We start from the raw sequence: 17,868 nt of genomic DNA, 5'->3' as shown, positions 1-17,868 counted from the left end.
TCTCACTCTAATACAACGTTGCCTGAACTGTGTTTAAAGTAAACAACTTGTTGTTTAATAGCCACCCATGAAAGCATGATGTTTCCCATGAATTTTTCCCCAACTTTCCCACATAATCTTTCAGCTCAGCGTACTCTATTTTTGGCTTTGATTTGTAAACAGAGACTTTTGTTGATCCCCGCAGCTACAGGTGGCTTCTCCTTATCACTCAGCTCCTCAGTTGAATCCTTATCTACTATTGACTCCTCGGACTGACCTTGAGGCCCTACACTTTCGAAGCCGGTTTTCTCACAAAGAGGAACATCATTTCCCAGACCTGAATTTCCCAGACTTGAGAGCCCATCACTTTGTGCCACAGGGAAGCCCACAAACCTCTCTAAATACTCTGGCGGATCTACAACGGTTGCAGACCTGCTGACTCGCACATACACACTCAGAGAACTTTACTTCTTATATTCCTGGACTCTTGTGTGGTGCAGTGGTCATGGGTATTTCCAGGCCTGGAGTGCAACAATAACCCAGTGCGAACATATGCTTTTGACATACACACGTATAGTGGTTTGTGGAACATTATGGAGAGACACAAGCAGAACAGGGAGAGTCCGTCTTTGCCAGAATGTACGAGGGTTGAATGAAAAGTAATGCCTCCACCTTCGTAACTCAACGAATGGCAGTCCTGGTATGCGAAAGGTAGTGGCTTGTTCAGTAGACTATCCTCTACAGTTCCATTTGGAGGGAAGCCTTAGCATTGAACGGTTGTGTTGTTAAAGTGTGAAGTATGGAACCCTGTGCAGACGGGGAAGCCTTAGCATTGAACGGTTGTGTTGTTAAAGTGTGAAGTATGGAACCCTGCGCAGACGGGGAAGCCTTAGCATTGGACGGTTGTGTTGTTAAAGTGTGAAGTATGGAACCCTGTGCAGACGGGGAAGCCTTAGCATTGAACGGTTGTGTTGTTAAACTGTGAAGTATGGAACCCTGCGCAGACGGGGAAGCCTTAGCATTGAACGGTTGTGTTGTTAAAGTGTGAAGTATGGAACCCTGCGCAGACGGGGAAGCCTTAGCATTGAACGGTTGTGTTGTTAAAGTGCGAAGTATGGAACCCTGCGCAGACGGGGAGGCCTTAGCATTGGACGGTTGTGTTGTTAAAGTGAATTCATCAGAGAATCATCTGCTCCAAATAATGAAAGCAGATCTGCAGGGACATCATGATGCTTCTGATGAAGACGTTGAGAGAACTCTGAGATGTTGGTTGCTGAAACAGAGTGTCGACGTCTTCTGTGACAGCTTCAGAAAACTTGTTCATCGTTGGCAGAAATGTATCCAATTGTCTGGTGATTATATGGAAAAGTGAATAGTGGTAGTTAAGGAGGACATTCTAAGGATTATTTCTGCGTTTGATTTATTAAAATATTCCCATCCAAACCCAAGTAACGAAGGCGGAGGCATTACTTTTCATTCAACCCTCGTACAATCTCGGTTTCAACAGGAGAGGAAGGCTTGTGCTTGTCAAGATGCAACATCAACCAGAGCCCCACACACTGTTTGTACCACTTGTGGTTCATGCAATGATGAACGTGCATCCAGGACTCACTACAGCTCTCTGGCCGAAGGCATGGCGGGCAGCAAGACATCTTTGCCCTGCATGTTGTGTGAAGTGACCCTTGGAAGAAAAGAAAGAGACAGGATGGGAGTTGGGAAGAAGTGGCCAATTCCAGCAATGGTGGGAAATAGACACTCTGATTGGAAAGGTCTTCTCCATGATGGCTCCGGAAAACCCAGTTTATTCCTATCTTTCCCGTATACTAGGCATGTCCGATCGATGAAAAAAATGTTTCAATTCTCGTTTCTAAAGTAGGGGGCGCTGGCGCTTCGATATAGAAAGTATTTCCGATTTTTTCACCCAAAAATTTTAGATATTTCCGAAAATTCGTAATGATTCTAAATGTTTCTAAAATGGTGGACGCGCATGCGCAATCACCCAAAAAAAAGGAACCGGGGGGGGGGGACTCTTACAGGGCTCTCCCGCCCTCATTTCTTGAGCTATCCTCATCAACCCTAGCCCCCACCTTTGCGTCCATCGTGGAAGCTTCTGATTGGCCGGGGAGCGGCAGCCATGTTAGGCTGCGCTAAGCTCCCATTCAAGGTAGGTTGCAGAAACAAATTATTTATTTTTTTAATATTTTTTAAAATATATTTTTTTTAAAAATGGGGTGGGGGAATTAACGAAACATTAAGAGACAATTAGAGAATGGGCCAACAATGGTTCGAATTACATTGCCGGTTGCGCTGTGAGACAATGTCTCGGAATGCGTATCAAAAAGCAAGAACAATCTGAAATAATTCCGATATACGATTCAAAATGATTTTTTGGACATGTCTACCGTATACCCTCCCAATGGGATAGAAGTTGCTATTTGAGAAGCGACTAACAATTGGAGAGTCTGTCTTGATTCAGACATTTTTTTTTTCCAGTATAGAAATATCTTCCTTATTTCCAACACCTTATTTAACCAACAATCTAACTCAGGGATTTCTTTCTTTTTCCAGTATTTGGCATATGTCATTCTTGCTGCCGTAGTAAGATAGTTAAAGAGAATCTCTTTATTTTTTTTCTTTTTCAATGTTAAGCATTCCCAGAAGAAAATATTTTGGGTCCAGATTTACTTTAATTTGCAACATCTTTTGGATTTTTTTTTGTGGATTTCCTTCCAATAATTCTTGGATGAGCTGACATATTTATTAAAAAATAATTTTGGAAGACCGGAAAAAAAAAAAACAAATTGGGATTTGATAAAAAATTATTTGAGAGAAGAGCAAATGAAGGTGTTAATTTAAACAGATGTTTGGTTAAATACAGATTGAGAGTAAGAAGATGCTGACACTAAAGAGACAAGAAACAAGAAAAAGTAATCAATTTTGTTTAAAGTAACTGTGTAAGAGATGGAAGTCATTGTATATATCTTTTTTGTTGTTGGGTTTTTTTTGTTTTTATTATTTTTTCTTTCTTTTTTATACATACACACACACACATATAATATATATTTATATTAGCTGTGCCCGGCCATGCGTTGCTGTGGCTAGGACTTAATTTTTCTTTTCTTTTTGTTGTATGAACGTAGAGGCGTGAATGAGAGGTTGTGCTGTCAATTTTCGAGGTTGTGGCGCGTTTAATTTAGTTGTTTTGTCCGGCGCCGTGATTCCATTACCCTTTTATATATATAGATATATATATATTAGTCTTATTTTTATTTTTTTCTCTCTCTCCCCTTTCTTTATTTCTCTTTCGGTTCTACTTACTTCTTTCACCTTCTTTACTATAAATACATTTGTTCTCACACTTTCACTGTATCGACTATCTGAAACTCTAATAAAATTTATTTTTTAAAAAAAGAAATATTTTCCTAAAGAGATGTGTTTGTTCATTTGTTGTCAAGTGCTATCAAGTTGACTCTGATGACTCTATGAAAGAGAGCTCTCCAAGTCCCTCTTATCCTCAACAGCAAACTCTTGGTTTCCTTGTAGATCTCCATCTACAATGCGATCTTCCAATTTCCTTAGTGCCTTCCGCAATTGCATTGTTCGCCTATAGTTTGAGCCGCCCCTGCACACTGCAGCAAGCAAAAGCAAGCTATACATAACTCATGTTCATATCAAGCTTTCATATTTGTTTTTCCAAAGGGAGCTATTGCTATTCATTCTCTTCATACAGTTCTATCATTTTCATCCTCTTTTTATTTGACTTGGTGGTGTAACATGTTCTCCAGCTGCTTGTAGACCATCCTATTCTTGGTCGAAATTTCCTTTTAATTTCTCAGATCTTGTGGAAGCGGTCTCCTGCTCTTCCTTTTTTCCTACCGTCTTGCATTTCTCTACATTGCCGATCCTCATACTTCTCTTTGTCGCTGCTCGCGAGCTAATGAACAATTTGCTTTCAATGTATGAAAAGCTGTCCCATCATCGGGTATTTGTTGTGCCTGAGAGACCCTCTGCCTGTGTCAAGTTACATGGAGCTTCATGGAAGACCTTTAGTCCGCCATTTGTTTCCACCTAGAAGTCCCTGAATGTATGAATTTGGAACCCATTATTTCTTCTTCTTTTTTAGAATTTTTATTTAGTCTTTTATTAGGAAAGGAGTTTTTTCATATCTATCTGTATACACATTGTATTTATGTCTATTCATATATATATGAAAACAGTCCCCAGAGGAATATATATATATATATATATATATATATACACACTAGCTGTGCCCGGCCACGCGTTGCTGTGGCGAAGTATGGTGGTATAGGAAATAAAGTATTGAGGAATTGGTGGTAGTTAAGGTAAAGGGTCCCCTGGGCTGAGTGGGTTGCTAGGAGACCAAGTGGGCGGGGCTTAGCCTTCTAACTGGCAGCAATTGGATAAAAACAATTCTTCCTCTCCCTCTAATTAGGACTTTCTTTTTCTTTTCTTTTTGTTGTATCAACCTAGAGGCGTGGATGAGGGGTTGTGCTGTCAATTTTCGAGGTTGTGGGGTGTTTGCTTTTGTTGTTTTGTCCGCTGCCGTGATATATAAAACACCCCATAACCTCCCTCGACAAAACGTATTTTGTAGCGTCTTCCAGATCTTCTGCTTAGCAGGTCCAATTTTCTTCATATCTGTTCCTTGTCCAGCATTGATGTTTTCACTTCTGCAGGCCCTGGGTTATTGTTTTTTTTTCCTGTTCTCTAATATTCTATTGTTAATTTTATGTACGTATTTATTTTAATTATTTTTTCCAGATATCGTTCCAATTTACTCCCATCTGTCCTTTTCCTTTTTGTGTTGTTCTGCGATACTATATGTGTCAAAATGTCCATATTTTTTATACCCAAAGCTCTCAAATACCATTTTTCCAAGGCTGGAGTTTCACGGGTTTTCCACAGTTGTGCTGGGCATATCCTGGCGGCAGTTACCAAGTATACGAACAGCTTGTTCGTATAAAGGTCCGTCTGAAAATCTGTATTTCCTAAGAGGAAATACTCTGGTTTTAGCTCAAACTTTTTTTGAAGTATTTTCTCCATCTCTTTATGGATTTCCCGCCAGTACTTTTTTTTTTTACTTTTTTACACCCCCACCACGTATGTATGAAATCTCCTTTGTGTTTCTCACACTTCCAGCATTTGCCATTACCTTTTCCTTTGCTAAATCTATTCAATCTCTCTGGTGTAAGATACTACCTAAAGAACATCTTGTACCAGTTTTCCTTCAACTCGGCAGCGTATGTATATTTTTTGTTTTTTCTTCCATATCTCTTCCCATTCTGTCAGGCTAATCATGCTCTCAGAGGCGCCTTCCGCAATTGCACAGTTCATAGAATCATAGAATCATAGAATGGTAGAGTTGGAAGAGACCACATGGGCCATCTAGTCCAACCCCCTGCTAAGAAGCAGGAAATCGCATTCAAAGCACCCCCGACAGATGGCCATCCAGCCTCAGTTTGCCTATGGTTTGTGTTATGGTTGAGCCTTCTGGCTCCGATACTAGGAGACGGGGTCGTAAGACTCCTCGAGAGTCAGACTCTTTTGAGGAGCGCGAAAGGAAACGGCTCCGGGACTTATTTGCAGAACCAACAGATGAAGACTCATTTGAGGGTTTTACCGAGGGAATGGAGGAAGAGATGGTTAGTTCAGAGGATGACATGGAATGGACTCGTGTGAGGGAGGATTTGGGTGTCACCGGCACTGATAGCATGGGAGGCGATTGGCGGGTTGCAGGATCAGACCCATGGACGGGCTGGAGGGATGGAGCGGGATCCACAGCTGGGGATGCTGTGGGGCGTAGTCAAAGGCGTTGTAGCTCTGATGAGGATGATGAGGAGGAGGCACCTGGAATTAGGGTAACAGCTGACAGCGATGAGGAGTTATGAACTGGGATAAAATGGGGTTTAGGATCAATGGCTAATTGCGTTGGGCAAGGTAATCTGGACGAACGCTTGGGCTCTTGTTGGGAAATTCCTGAAGACGGGTGTGATTCGTTTGCTGAATACGTAAGTTACTAAGGACACTGGGCATAGATGGCGGGAGGAACTCTGTGGGCTTTTTCTGTGCAACTTGTGTTTAATCTTGATAGCTTGGACCTCCGTCGTCTTTTTGACGGACATTAATTACCTACTCTGGATTGACGCTGGACTGACTGACTGACTACGACCTTGGACTATCCCTTCTGTGGCTATCGGTGGAACTCGTGGAACTTTAGACGCCCGCACTTGGCTTTCGACCTCGGACCGGACTGGGACCCTGCTGACCGCCGTGATCCTGATTGATGTGCCTGGACCTGGATTTCGCTCGTTGCACGGAGGAGTAAACAGCCTGAGTTACTCATCTGTAGCTTTTTGGTAGCAGAGAGGAATCTGCTGCCAGCTTTTGATGTACATTTTGACCTTTGTTTACCAACTTTTGTTTGTTTAAACTGCCAGGCTGAAGTAAGCACTTTTGAGTTAATCCGGATTAAACTCCTGTTTAATCCGGTTTATTCCTTCGAACCATTTTAGTTTAAACGGAGCTGTTTTTGTTACTTTTCACACTGAAGTCAAGTGTTTGCCTAGTCTTTTGTTTCTTACGGGCAATTTTTAGTTCTGTAACCTCAATAAACTGTGTTTTACTCTATTTGGTGGCGTTCTGTCTCTGACAGTTTGAGCCGCCCCTGCGCACTGCAGCAAGCAAAAGCAAGCTATACGTAACACGTGTTCATATCATCTTTTCCTTGTGAACATTTACTAGATTTAGGAGGACCACATGTTCCGCTGCCTATGTTCTTCTATAGTCGCTACCCACAAGTGACCACACAATATGGAGCAGGCGGCTTTCTCCTCCTCAAGATCCAAGTCCTAATGCTCTCCTTTCCCATCCTGAGTCCCCATCTCTGACCAGCTGGCAGCTTCTTCGCCCTCGGCTAACCTCGCTAGCCTGTCACTCATAGAAAAAAAGCCACAAAGGAATCGAGGCGTCAGGTTGTGTACACAACAGTAAAACCCGCAAAGAGGGTTTCTTGCAAAGGAAGAAAAAGCATGCATGGAAAAGGAAGGATTCTCATGACAAATGTTCCTGCTGTGCTCCTTAGTACTGCCCATTTTGAAGGGTTTGAAATGGAGCTGAATAAAAGAAAATGATTACAAACTAATTTGGAAGTGGTATTTAAGACCAAGGAGGTTAAATATTATGAATAAGAATAATAATGAAAAATGCTGGCGAGGGTGCCAGGAAATGATAATAATAATACACTATTATAATTATATATGTATATTACATGTAATATTCCTAATAATATTTCAGTATAGTGGTATAGTGCAATATAGTAATATATAATGCTTATATTGTGCTACGCTAATAATATATCATATATACATATAATATTGATTATAATATTATAATGTTACAATATAATAATAATACTACACTATTATAATTGCATATTTATATTACATGTAATATCACTAATAATACTGCAATAGAGTGGTATAGTAGAATATAGTAATATATAATGCTTATATTGTGCTATGCTAATAATATTATGTAATAAAATATAATAATAATAATAATAATAATAATAATAATAAACTATTATAATTGTATATTTATATTACATGTGATAATATATTGTAATAATATATTGTACTAGCTGTGCCTAGCCACGCGTTGCTGTAGCAAAGTGGTGGTGGTATTGGTTAAAAATTGTTATGTAATTTTTATTTGACGTTATTTGCAATTTTTTATTAATTTTATTGTAAGTTATATTTTTATTATATTTTATTATTTTATTGTATTATTTTTAGTTATTTTCTGTTATTATAGTATTTTATTGTATTAATTTTTAGTGTTTTTTATTTTTTTTATTGGGTTCCTAGAAGAGGAGCTTAGCCTTCTAACTGGCAGCAATTGGATAAAAGCAATTATTCCTCTCTCTCTAATTAGGACTTTATTTCCTTTTCTTTTTGTTGTATCAACCTAGAGGCGTGGATGATGGGTTGTGTTGTCAAATTTCGAGGTTGGGGGGCCTGTAGTTTTGTTGTTTTGTGGGTCGCCGTGATGCCATCACTCTTTTATATATATAGATGTACATAATAACTTGTAAGCCTCCCTGAGTCCGCTTCTGGGTGGGATATAAATGGGATATAAATGTCGTAAGGGTGGGATATAAATGGGTGGGATATAAATGTCGCAAATAAAATAAAATAAAATAAATAAAGTGACGGGTGTGCAACCATCTTGCATAAGCGAGGACAACCGGTGTAAGCATTGCTTGAGAAAACGAGCTTGTAAAATCCTCAACACCAATGGCTGAGACTTGCTCCCGATTCCGTAGTCAGCGAGACAGGCTACGATGTGAGTCAAAAGTTTCTCAATTAGCCGCCCAATTCACATAAGACAAAACTGGCTTTTGCTCTAAATAGAAGCTTAAAGGGTTCAATCTAAATGAGAATCCTTCCTTTCCCAGGAACAGAAATCATCATGCTCGCAAAGAACGTGCCGCGCTCCCGACGGTTACCTATTCATTTCAAGATCGCTCAGGCGGGCAGAGAGATCGTCGAGGCGGTTGATGTGCTTGTGGCACTGCGTACAGTAAAACTCAAACGCCTCGTCAGTGATAATGCTGTGCAGTTTCGCGGCAAGTGGGTTGGTGCTAGAAAAATCACAAGTGTCATTCTTTTTAAAGGAAAGAGAACAGAACATATCAGGCCCGAGCTTGGATTCCACCGGTGGCTTCCAGAAGTTGGTGAACTGCATCCATTCCCGTTTTGGAAAAGCAATTTTAGGATCAAGAAGAGGTTTTTGGTTTTTTTTTTCTAAGCCAGATAAAGTCATCAGTCCCAAAATCCATCAGGGATCATTAGGAAGTGACTGATTATTTCCTAGGCATGTCCGATCGATGAAAAAAATGTTTCAATTCTCGTTTCTAAAGTAGGGGGCGCTGGTGCTTCGATATAGAAAGTATTTCCGATTTTTTCACCCAAAAATTTCGGATATTTCCGAAAATTCGTAATGATTCTAAATGTTTCTAAAATGGCGGACGCGCATGCGCAATCGCCAAAAAAAAAAAAAAAAAAGGAACCGAGGGGGCGGACGCGGACGGGACTTTTACAGGGCTCTCCCGCCCTCATTTCTTGAGCTATCCTCATCAACCGTAGCCCCCACCTTTGCGTCCATCGTGGAAGCTTCTGATTGGCCAGGGAGCGGCAGCCATGTTAGGCTGCGCTAAGCTCCATTCTAGGTAGCTTGCAGAAACAAAAAAAAATTAAAAAAATATTTTAAAATATATATTTAAATTTTTTTTGGGGGGGGGGGAAATTAACGAAATATTAAGAGATAATGAGAGAATGGGCCAACAATGGTTCGAATTACATTGCTGGTTGCGCTGTGAGACAATGTCTCGGAATGCGTATCAAAAAGCAAGAACAATCCGAAATAATTCCGATATACGATTCAAAACGATTTTTTGGACATGTCTACTATTTCCAGTGCAGAAGACCAGCGGAGCCAATAGTTGTCCTGGATGGCTTATTTTGGCGAAAGCCTAAGCTCAGTTGCCTACAATGACGCCAGAATAATCACTTTGGAGAAACTGAAAACATGTCAATACAATTGTCATGGATGGAGGACTTAGGTCAAGATGACTATTATTATTATTATTATTATTATTATTATTATTATTATTATTATTAGCTGTGCCCGGCCACGTGTTGCTGTGGCGTCATACCAAGTGGGATTCCTAGGGGAATCCTTTGTTGGGAGGTGTTGTCTGGCAAGTGTGAATGCTGCAATTAGCCCGAATGATTAGCATGTAATGGGCTTTCAGCTTCAAAGCCTGGCTGCGTCCTCCCTGGGGGAATCTTTTGTTAGGAGGTGTTAGCTGGCCCTTATTGTTTCCTGCCTGGAATTCCCCTGTTTTCAGAGTGTTGCTCTTTGCAATATTTTGTGTTTTTCTATTGTCTGTGTAGATGAAAAAGTACCCATATGCAGTGCTTGAGCTCAGACACTCAAAAAGAACGGCCGTGGCCCTCAGAAAACAGAGGATTTGCCAGGCTTTGATGATGCAAGGCTATTCAGTGCTAGTCATGCTGGCCAACAATGGATTCCCCCAGGTAGGAAGCAGCCAGGCAAGCCGGATTTATATTCCTGTGTAATAATGTCCAGGGTGGGAGAAAGAAATCTTGTCTCTTCGAGGGAAGTATCAATGCTGCAATTAGCCAGAATGATTAGCATTTAATGGCCTTTCAGCTTCAAAGCCTGGCTGCCTCTTCCCTGGGGGAATCTTTCGTTGGGAGGTGTTAGCTGATCCTTTCCTGTCTAGAATTCCCCTGTTTTCAGAGTGTTGTTCTTTATTTACTGTCCTGATTTTAGAGATTATATTGTTCTGTTGAAACCGGCTCTTCCTCGTCATCTAATTTGGACTTTATTTTTCTAGGTTTTCTTGTTTGAAAGACATAGATTGGATGACTATGTCTTTTGTGGCCAAATTTGGTGTGATTTGGTTCAGTGGTTTTGTTATTTACTCAGTCCTACAAACATACATTACAGGCTACCAGTATTTTAAAAACTCTGAAATCAGGACAGTAAATAAGGAACAACACTCTGAAAACAGGGGAATTCCAGACATAAATCAATCAGGGGCAGTTAACACCCCCCAACAAAGGATTCCCCCAGGCAGGAAGAAGCTAGAACATGAAGCTGGCAAGGCTATCAAATGCTAATCAAGGTGATTAATTACAACAATCACACTCATTGAGCCCGCATAAGGGCAGTCTCAATCTCAATTTGGCTGAGAGAGGCATGCATGTGCTACACATCTTTTTCCATTGAAACTTCTGGAAGCCACACGGTCCAATCGGAGAAATGTTACTAGTGAAAACAGTGAGCAAGAGATTGAATTAAACAGACAGACAGATGCACAGAAACGTGAGCAGACAAGAACAAGGTCAGATTCAGACTCCTGGAAAGAAAGGTAGTGAAATTTTGTGTAATTTTGAGAAAGATGTATTTTTCTGGCGCCCGTGCAGATAAACCAAAGGGAGTTTCTGCTCAATGCAAAACCCAAGAACTTTCATCTCAAGATCTCCAAACAAAAGCCTTTCCTACATTATAAGGAGGAAAAGAAGAGAAGCAAACCTTCGTGACACCTACACAAGATCGTGAGAAATAGCTATGGCTGCCTCTTCTGGGCAATGAAAAGTTCCAAACGCCTTGCAAACCTTGGAAAGTAGAAGGTGGACTTCAACTCCCATAATTCAATTTTTAAACTCTGGGAGTTTTAGTCCAAAAACAAAGTTTCCAAAACCTTGACACGGACACTGGCTTTGTATTATCTCAGGGGTCCCCAAACTAAGGCCTCCGAGGTCATTGACCTGGCCCCCGCCCTCAATTTTATAATATACAGTAGAGTCTCACTTATCCAACATAAACGGGCCGGCAGAATGTTGGATAAGCGAATATGTTGGATAATAAGGAGAGATTAAGGAAAAGCCTATTAAACATCAAATTAGGTTATGATTTTACAAATGAAGCACCAAAACATCATGTTAGACAACAAATTTGGCCAAAAAAGTAGTTCAATATGCAGTAATGCTATGTAGTAATTACTGTATTAATGAATTTAACACCAAAATATCATGATATATTGAAAACATTGACTACAAAAATGCGTTGGATAATCCAGAACGTTGGATAAGCGAGTGTTGGATAAGTGAGACTCTACTGTAATATATTGTACATACATATAATGTTGATAATAATATTATAATGTAATACAATATGACACTAATAATAATACCATATAATAATATTAATTATATATTCTACATTACATATAATATTACTAATAATATTACAGTACAGTGGTATAGTTCAATATAGTAATATATAATGCTAATATTGTGCTATGCTAATAATATAATATACTAGCTGCGCCCGGCCACGCGTTGCTGTGGCTTTTTTTTAGGTGTTTCCGTGTCTTAGAGGGGGGAAATCCTTTGTTGGGAGGTGTTAGGTGGCCCTGATTGTTTCTTGGATGGAATTCCTTTGTTTTCAGAGTGTTGCTCTTTATGTTGTCGAAGGCTTTCATGGCCGGGATCACAGGGTTGTTGTATGTCTTTCGGGCTGTGTGGCCATGTTCCAGAAGCATTCTCTCCTGACGTTTCGCCCACATCTATGGCAGGCATCCTCAGAGGTTGTGAGGTATGGAGAAAACTAAGCAAAGAGGTTAATATATATCTGTGGAAAGTCTAGGGTGAGAGAGGTCAGTATGAATGTTGCGTAGTTAATCACTTTAATTAGCATTGAAAAGCTTTATTAAAAAAAAACTCAAAAATCAGAACAGTAAATAAAAAGCAATACTCTGAAAACAGAGGATTTCCAGACATGAATCAACCAAGGGCAGTTAACGACTCTAAACAAAGGATGCCCCAAAGGCAGGAAGAAGACAGCAGATAAGCTTTTCAATGCTAATTAAAGTGATTAACTACACAACATTCATACTGACCTCTCTCACCCTAGACTTTCCACAGATATATATTAACCTCTTTGCTTAGTTTTCTCCATACCTCACAACCTCTGAGGATGCCTGCCATAGATGTGGGCGAAACGTCAGGAGAGAATGCTTCTGGAACATGGCCACACAGCCCGAAAGACATACAACAACCCTGTTGCTCTTTATTTTGTGTTTTGAGATGAGAGAGTGATGAGTACCGAATGGGTTTGGACCTTCAAAGAGTGGGTGTTTCCCTGTCTGAGGGGGGGGGGGATCCTTTGTTGGGAGGTGTTAGGTGGCCCTGATTGTTTCCTGGATGGAATTCCTTTGTTTTCAGAGTGTTGCTCTTTATTTTGTATTTTGAGATGAAAGAGTGATGAGTACCAAATGGGTTTGGACCTTCAAAGAGTGCGTGTTTCCCTGTTTGAGGGGGGGGGGGATCCTTTGTTGGGAGGTGTTAGGTGGCCCTGATTGTTTCTTGGATGGAATTCCTTTGTTTTCAGAGTATTGCTCTTTATTTTGTGTTTTAGATGAGAGAGTGATGAGTACCGAATGGGTTTGGACCTTCAAAGAGTGCGTGTTTCCCTGTTTGAGGGGGGGGGGGGAATCCTTTGTTGGGAGGTGTTAGGTGGCCCTGATTGTTTCTTGGATGGAATTCCTTTTTTTCAGAGTGTTGCTCTTTATTTTGTGTTTTGAGATGAGAGAGTGATGAGTACCGAATGGGTTTGGACCTTCAAAGAGTGCGTGTTTCCCTGTTTGGGGGGGGGGGGGGAATCCTTTGTTGGGAGGTGTTAGGTGGCCCTGATTGTTTCTTGGATGGAATTCCTTTGTTTTTAGAGTGTTGCTCTTTATTTTGTGTTTTGAGATGAGAGAGTGATGAGTACCGAATGGGTTTGGACCTTCAAAGAGTGGGTGTTTCCCTGTTTGGGGGGGAGGGGGGAATCCTTTGTTGGGAGGTGTTAGGTGGCCCTGATTGTTTCCTGGATGGAATTCCTTTGTTTTCAGAGTGTTGCTCTTTATTTTGTGTTTTGAGATGAGAGAGTGATGAGTACTGAATGGGTTTGGACCTTCAAAGAGTGGGTGTTTCCCTGTTTGGGGGGGAGGGGGGAATCCTTTGTTGGGAGGTGTTAGGTGGCCCTGATTGTTTCCTGGATGGAATTCCTTTGTTTTCAGAGTGTTGCTCTTTATTTTGTGTTTTGAGATGAGAGAGTGATGAGTACTGAATGGGTTTGGACCTTCAAAGAGTGGGTGTTTCCCTGTTTGGGGGGGGGAGGGGAATCCTTTGTTGAGCGTTAGAATGTAGAGATGTGGATGAGGGGTTGTGTTGTCAATTTTCTAGGTTGGGGGGGCCTTTAGTTTTGTTGTTTTGCCCGGTGGCGCGACACCATTATCCTTTTATATATATAGATAGATAACTGCCAAGCCACATGATACAATTCAGTACTATTAGACCTATGAGTTTAGAGCTAGCTTGCAGACTTGCGAGACAGTTGCTTCTGACGCCATGATGGGAAAACAAGGCGCAGTCCAGTGGCGAGAATCCACCAACACAAGCACAGGTTGGCATGCTTACCTGGGAGAAAGGAAGGACGAGCTGCTGAAGCCGCTTTCTCCATTGCACAGGCTCTCGGAGAAGAGGTCCACCTCGTTCCCTTCCCCATAGTCCTCAAAGTGCTCCTCACCGGTAATGACGGTGACGATGGAGTGGCTGTTGACGTCGGAGGTCAAGGATAAGCTGTGGGAGGGAGATCTGTGGGAAGAAAGGCAACGGGTCAAAAGAAGGGTCCGGTTATTGGTCCACTCAAACTCCCAAACCAGTGGCCAAAGCACACCTTCCAGAGGTTGAACTTCTTGATGTTATGGTGAACTTCTTGTTGGTCCCGTGGCAAAAGAAGGCAAGTGTATGAGAGACACGTCATTATGAAGATTGGCTGAAGGACTTCACTGCCTCTCCAGCAGAACAAAGACCATCCTGCCATGGCAAAGCATGTACCGTATATACTCGAGTATAAGCCGACCCGAATATAAGCCGAGGCACGTAATTTTACCTGGGATAACTTATTGACCCAAGTCTAAACCGAGGGTGGGAAATGAAGTAGTTACAGGTAAATTTCGAAATAAAAATAAATACAGTAGAGTCTCACTAATCCAAGCCTCGCTTATCCAACGTTCTGGATTATCCAACGCATTTTTGTAGTCGATGTTTTCAATATATCGTGATATTTTGGTGCTAAATTCATAAATACAGTAATTACTAGATAGCATTACTGCATACTGAACTACTTTTTCTGCCAAATTTGTTGTCTAACATAATGTTTTGGTGCTTCATTTGTAAAATCACAACCTAATTTGATGTTTAATAGGCTTTTCCTGAATGCCTCCTTATTATCCAACATATTCGCATATCCAACAATCTGCTGGCCCGTTTATGTTGGATAAGTGAGACTCTACTGTATAAGTATTTCCCCCTGCAAGCCTTTGCAATCCCTATGTACGTTTATATTTGTATCTATCTACCTATCTACATTAATTTTATATATGAATTTCCCCCTCATATGTTTGCAAGTCTTTGCAAATCCTATATACATATAGATATCTAGAGATTTCCCTGTACCTGTATATCTGTATCTATGTGTATACATTATTTTATATATGAATTTTCGCCTCACATGTTTGCAAGTTTTTGCAAATCCTATACAGATATAATTATCTATATAGAGAGAGATGTCTAGATAGATAGATATGAATATAGATATATAGGGTTTGCAAATATTGCAGGGGAAATGCACACACACACATATAGAGATTTTTAGATAGATATAAATAAATATATAGGGCTTGCAAATATGGCAGGGGAAATGCACACACACACATAGAGATTTCTAAATAGATATAAACATAAATATATAGGGCTTGCAAATATTGCAGGAGGGAAATGCACATATATAGAGAGAGGATTAAAACATTTCAGGGGGAAATGCATATGTGAAATTAGTATATATAATGATAGATCTATATCTAGCTCTGCATTGTTTATATAGGCATTGAATGTTTGCCTGTTACTGTGTTGGAAGCTAGTCTGAGTCCCCATGGGGAGTACAAATGACAGGGTACAAATGAAGTTTTTAATTATGATTAATATTATTGTTAAGTTATTGTTAATACCATATTGTTTTTGTTGACCCTACTTTTCCACTTACAGAGCAAGTTTTCTGCTTTTCTTTGAAATACGGTAAATATTGAAAAACCTTTAACCTACTGATGCCTCAATATAATTTCATTGGGATCTGTTTTCATTTTGAAATTGACCCGTAGCTGCTGCATTTCCCACCCTCGTCTTATACTCGAGTCAATAAGTTTCCCCAGTTTTTTTGTGGTAAAATTAGGTGCCTCGGCTTATATTAGGGTCGGCTTATACTCGAGTATATACGGTACCTCACTACATGGACTTTCCAAGCACTGTTCTCATAAAGTAAAGGGATTTGTATATTGGTGCCACAACAGAGCCTTTGACCTAATGCTAAAGACTGGTCAACGTCATGGTCTGATGCGCCGATTAAACGGTTCCTGCACTTCAGAGCGACCTAAGGTAATCCTATTAAGGGTGCAGAAGGTGACACTTAACATGAGGACTTGCCAGGTTATTCTGAAAAGCCAAAGGACAAATCTTCAGTGCAAGTCTTGTTCAGAGGAAACCTGGCTTCTTCCTACCTGGGGGAATCTTTTGTTGGGAGGTGTTAGCTGCCCCTGGTTGTTTCCTGTCTGGATTTCCCCTGTTTTCAGAGTGTTGCTCTTTATTTACTTTCCTGATTTTAGAGTTTTTTTTTAATACTGGTAGCCAGATTTTGTTCATTTTCATGGTTTCCTCCTTTCTGTTGAACTTCTCCACATGCTTTAATAAAATTGTCCACATATATCTATATATATATAAAATGTAATGTGTGTAATTCCCATGAAGTAAACAACAACACCACTGGACCAAATCACACCAAATGTGTCCACATGTGATGACTCATGGGCCTTGTAGTCCCGCTCCTAGTGTCCCTGTGGCAGATGAGGATGAAAACATGGGGTTTTCTCCGGATCAACAACAGCCGGAATCCTTTCAGATGCCTGATGTTGATGTTTTTGCCCAAGAAGCAATTAAAAAAGACCTTGAGCAATCCTCGCCTCCTTTTGCCAGGAGACAGTCCTATACTGCGGAAAGGAGAGAAAGGGAGCAGATTCGCAGGAGTCTGAGAATCGCAGCTAAACAAGACACTGATTAGCCATGCTTCCCTTGGGAAAATCTAGGGAGTCTCACATCTGGAGAAAACTGGGGTTTCGTTTTCCGTTCTCTAGGGAAAGAGAACGCTGGACACCTGTTTGGCGGGAAAACGAGACCCAGATATAGGTGCCTGGCACGGTTGGATCCGTGCGGAGTCAACAGAGCAGCTTCAGGAGTGATTTGGTGTTCCAGCCTAGTGTGGACTTCGCAAGTCCGCAACCCCAGCTTCCTTGCCTTGCCAATTCAAGTATTCAAGAACTGCCTTGCCTTTCCAAGTATTCAAGAATTGCCTCGCTTTGCTCCAGCCACGGACCTTGTTCCAAGAATCAAGTTTTGCCACGTACCTTGTTGTGGTTTTTTTACCTTGGACCCTGAAAGACTCTGGACGTTTCCCCACACTATTGCTTGGCAATAGTGTGTGTTTCGGTTTGGGATTTAACTTTGAACTCTAATATCATTTATTGGACAAAACATTTCTGGACTATATTTGACCTCATTTGATAGGTCTGCTTCTGGACTACATTTTCTACTTGTTTTTATTATTCTTACATATTTCCTTAATAAAGATATTAGATAGTTATTGGCCTCCGTGTTTGGTTCTTGGTGCTCCGTAGCCTTGGGCGTGACACCACAAAAGACACTGTCATCCAATCTGCTCATTTTCCAATACTTTTGCAGGTTTGTGATCCCACCAGTTCTTTACTACTGGCAGGTGATAATAATAATAATAATAATAATAATAATAATAATAATAATAATAATAATAATAATTTTATTTTTATACCCCGCCCCATCTCCTCGAAGGGACTCGGGGCGGCTTACGTGGGGCCTTGCCCGGTAAAACAATCAAATATCAAAACACAGCAATAAAACAGTTATCCAATAAAAACATCAATTACAGTAAAAACAGTCGTTAAAATAAACATAAAACATACAATATTAACACTGGAGACTAATTCATAGAACCCAGGCAAAGTGCAACATGTGCCGAAATGGGGAAGGTAATTTCACAGTTAAAATGGACAAAGTGCAATACTTGTGATACTTGTGACATAGATTATATATATACTTGTGACATACGTTCCAATGAATCATTTGGGCCACATAGTTGTGCCTCTGA

At 40.6% G+C, this 17,868-nt stretch overlaps 1 protein-coding gene across 4 annotated transcripts in view; it reads right to left on the bottom strand.

The window, feature by feature from the left end:
• Positions 1–17,868, bottom strand: part of rab11fip3 (RAB11 family interacting protein 3) — a 102,571-nt gene that overhangs the window by 24,005 nt on the left and 60,698 nt on the right. The window contains exons 5-7 of one of the 4 annotated variants that reach the window (XM_062964192.1): positions 14,055–14,231; positions 8,507–8,641; positions 1,592–1,660 (exon numbers count right to left, since the gene is read on the bottom strand). In XM_062964192.1, coding sequence (XP_062820262.1) covers positions 1,592–1,660; positions 8,507–8,641; positions 14,055–14,231 — 381 coding nt within the window. The remainder of the gene's footprint in view (positions 1–1,591; positions 1,661–8,506; positions 8,642–14,054; positions 14,232–17,868) is intronic. The other 3 variants (XM_062964194.1, XM_062964193.1, XM_062964195.1) reach the window with 3 other exon arrangements.

The sequence above is a fragment of the Anolis carolinensis genome, unplaced genomic scaffold, assembly GCF_035594765.1.
Source record: "Anolis carolinensis isolate JA03-04 unplaced genomic scaffold, rAnoCar3.1.pri scaffold_13, whole genome shotgun sequence".
Taxonomy (NCBI): Eukaryota; Metazoa; Chordata; class Lepidosauria; order Squamata; family Dactyloidae; genus Anolis; species Anolis carolinensis.
Note: the sequence above shows the minus strand (reverse complement) of the source record. Positions and strands in the feature narration are given on the sequence as shown.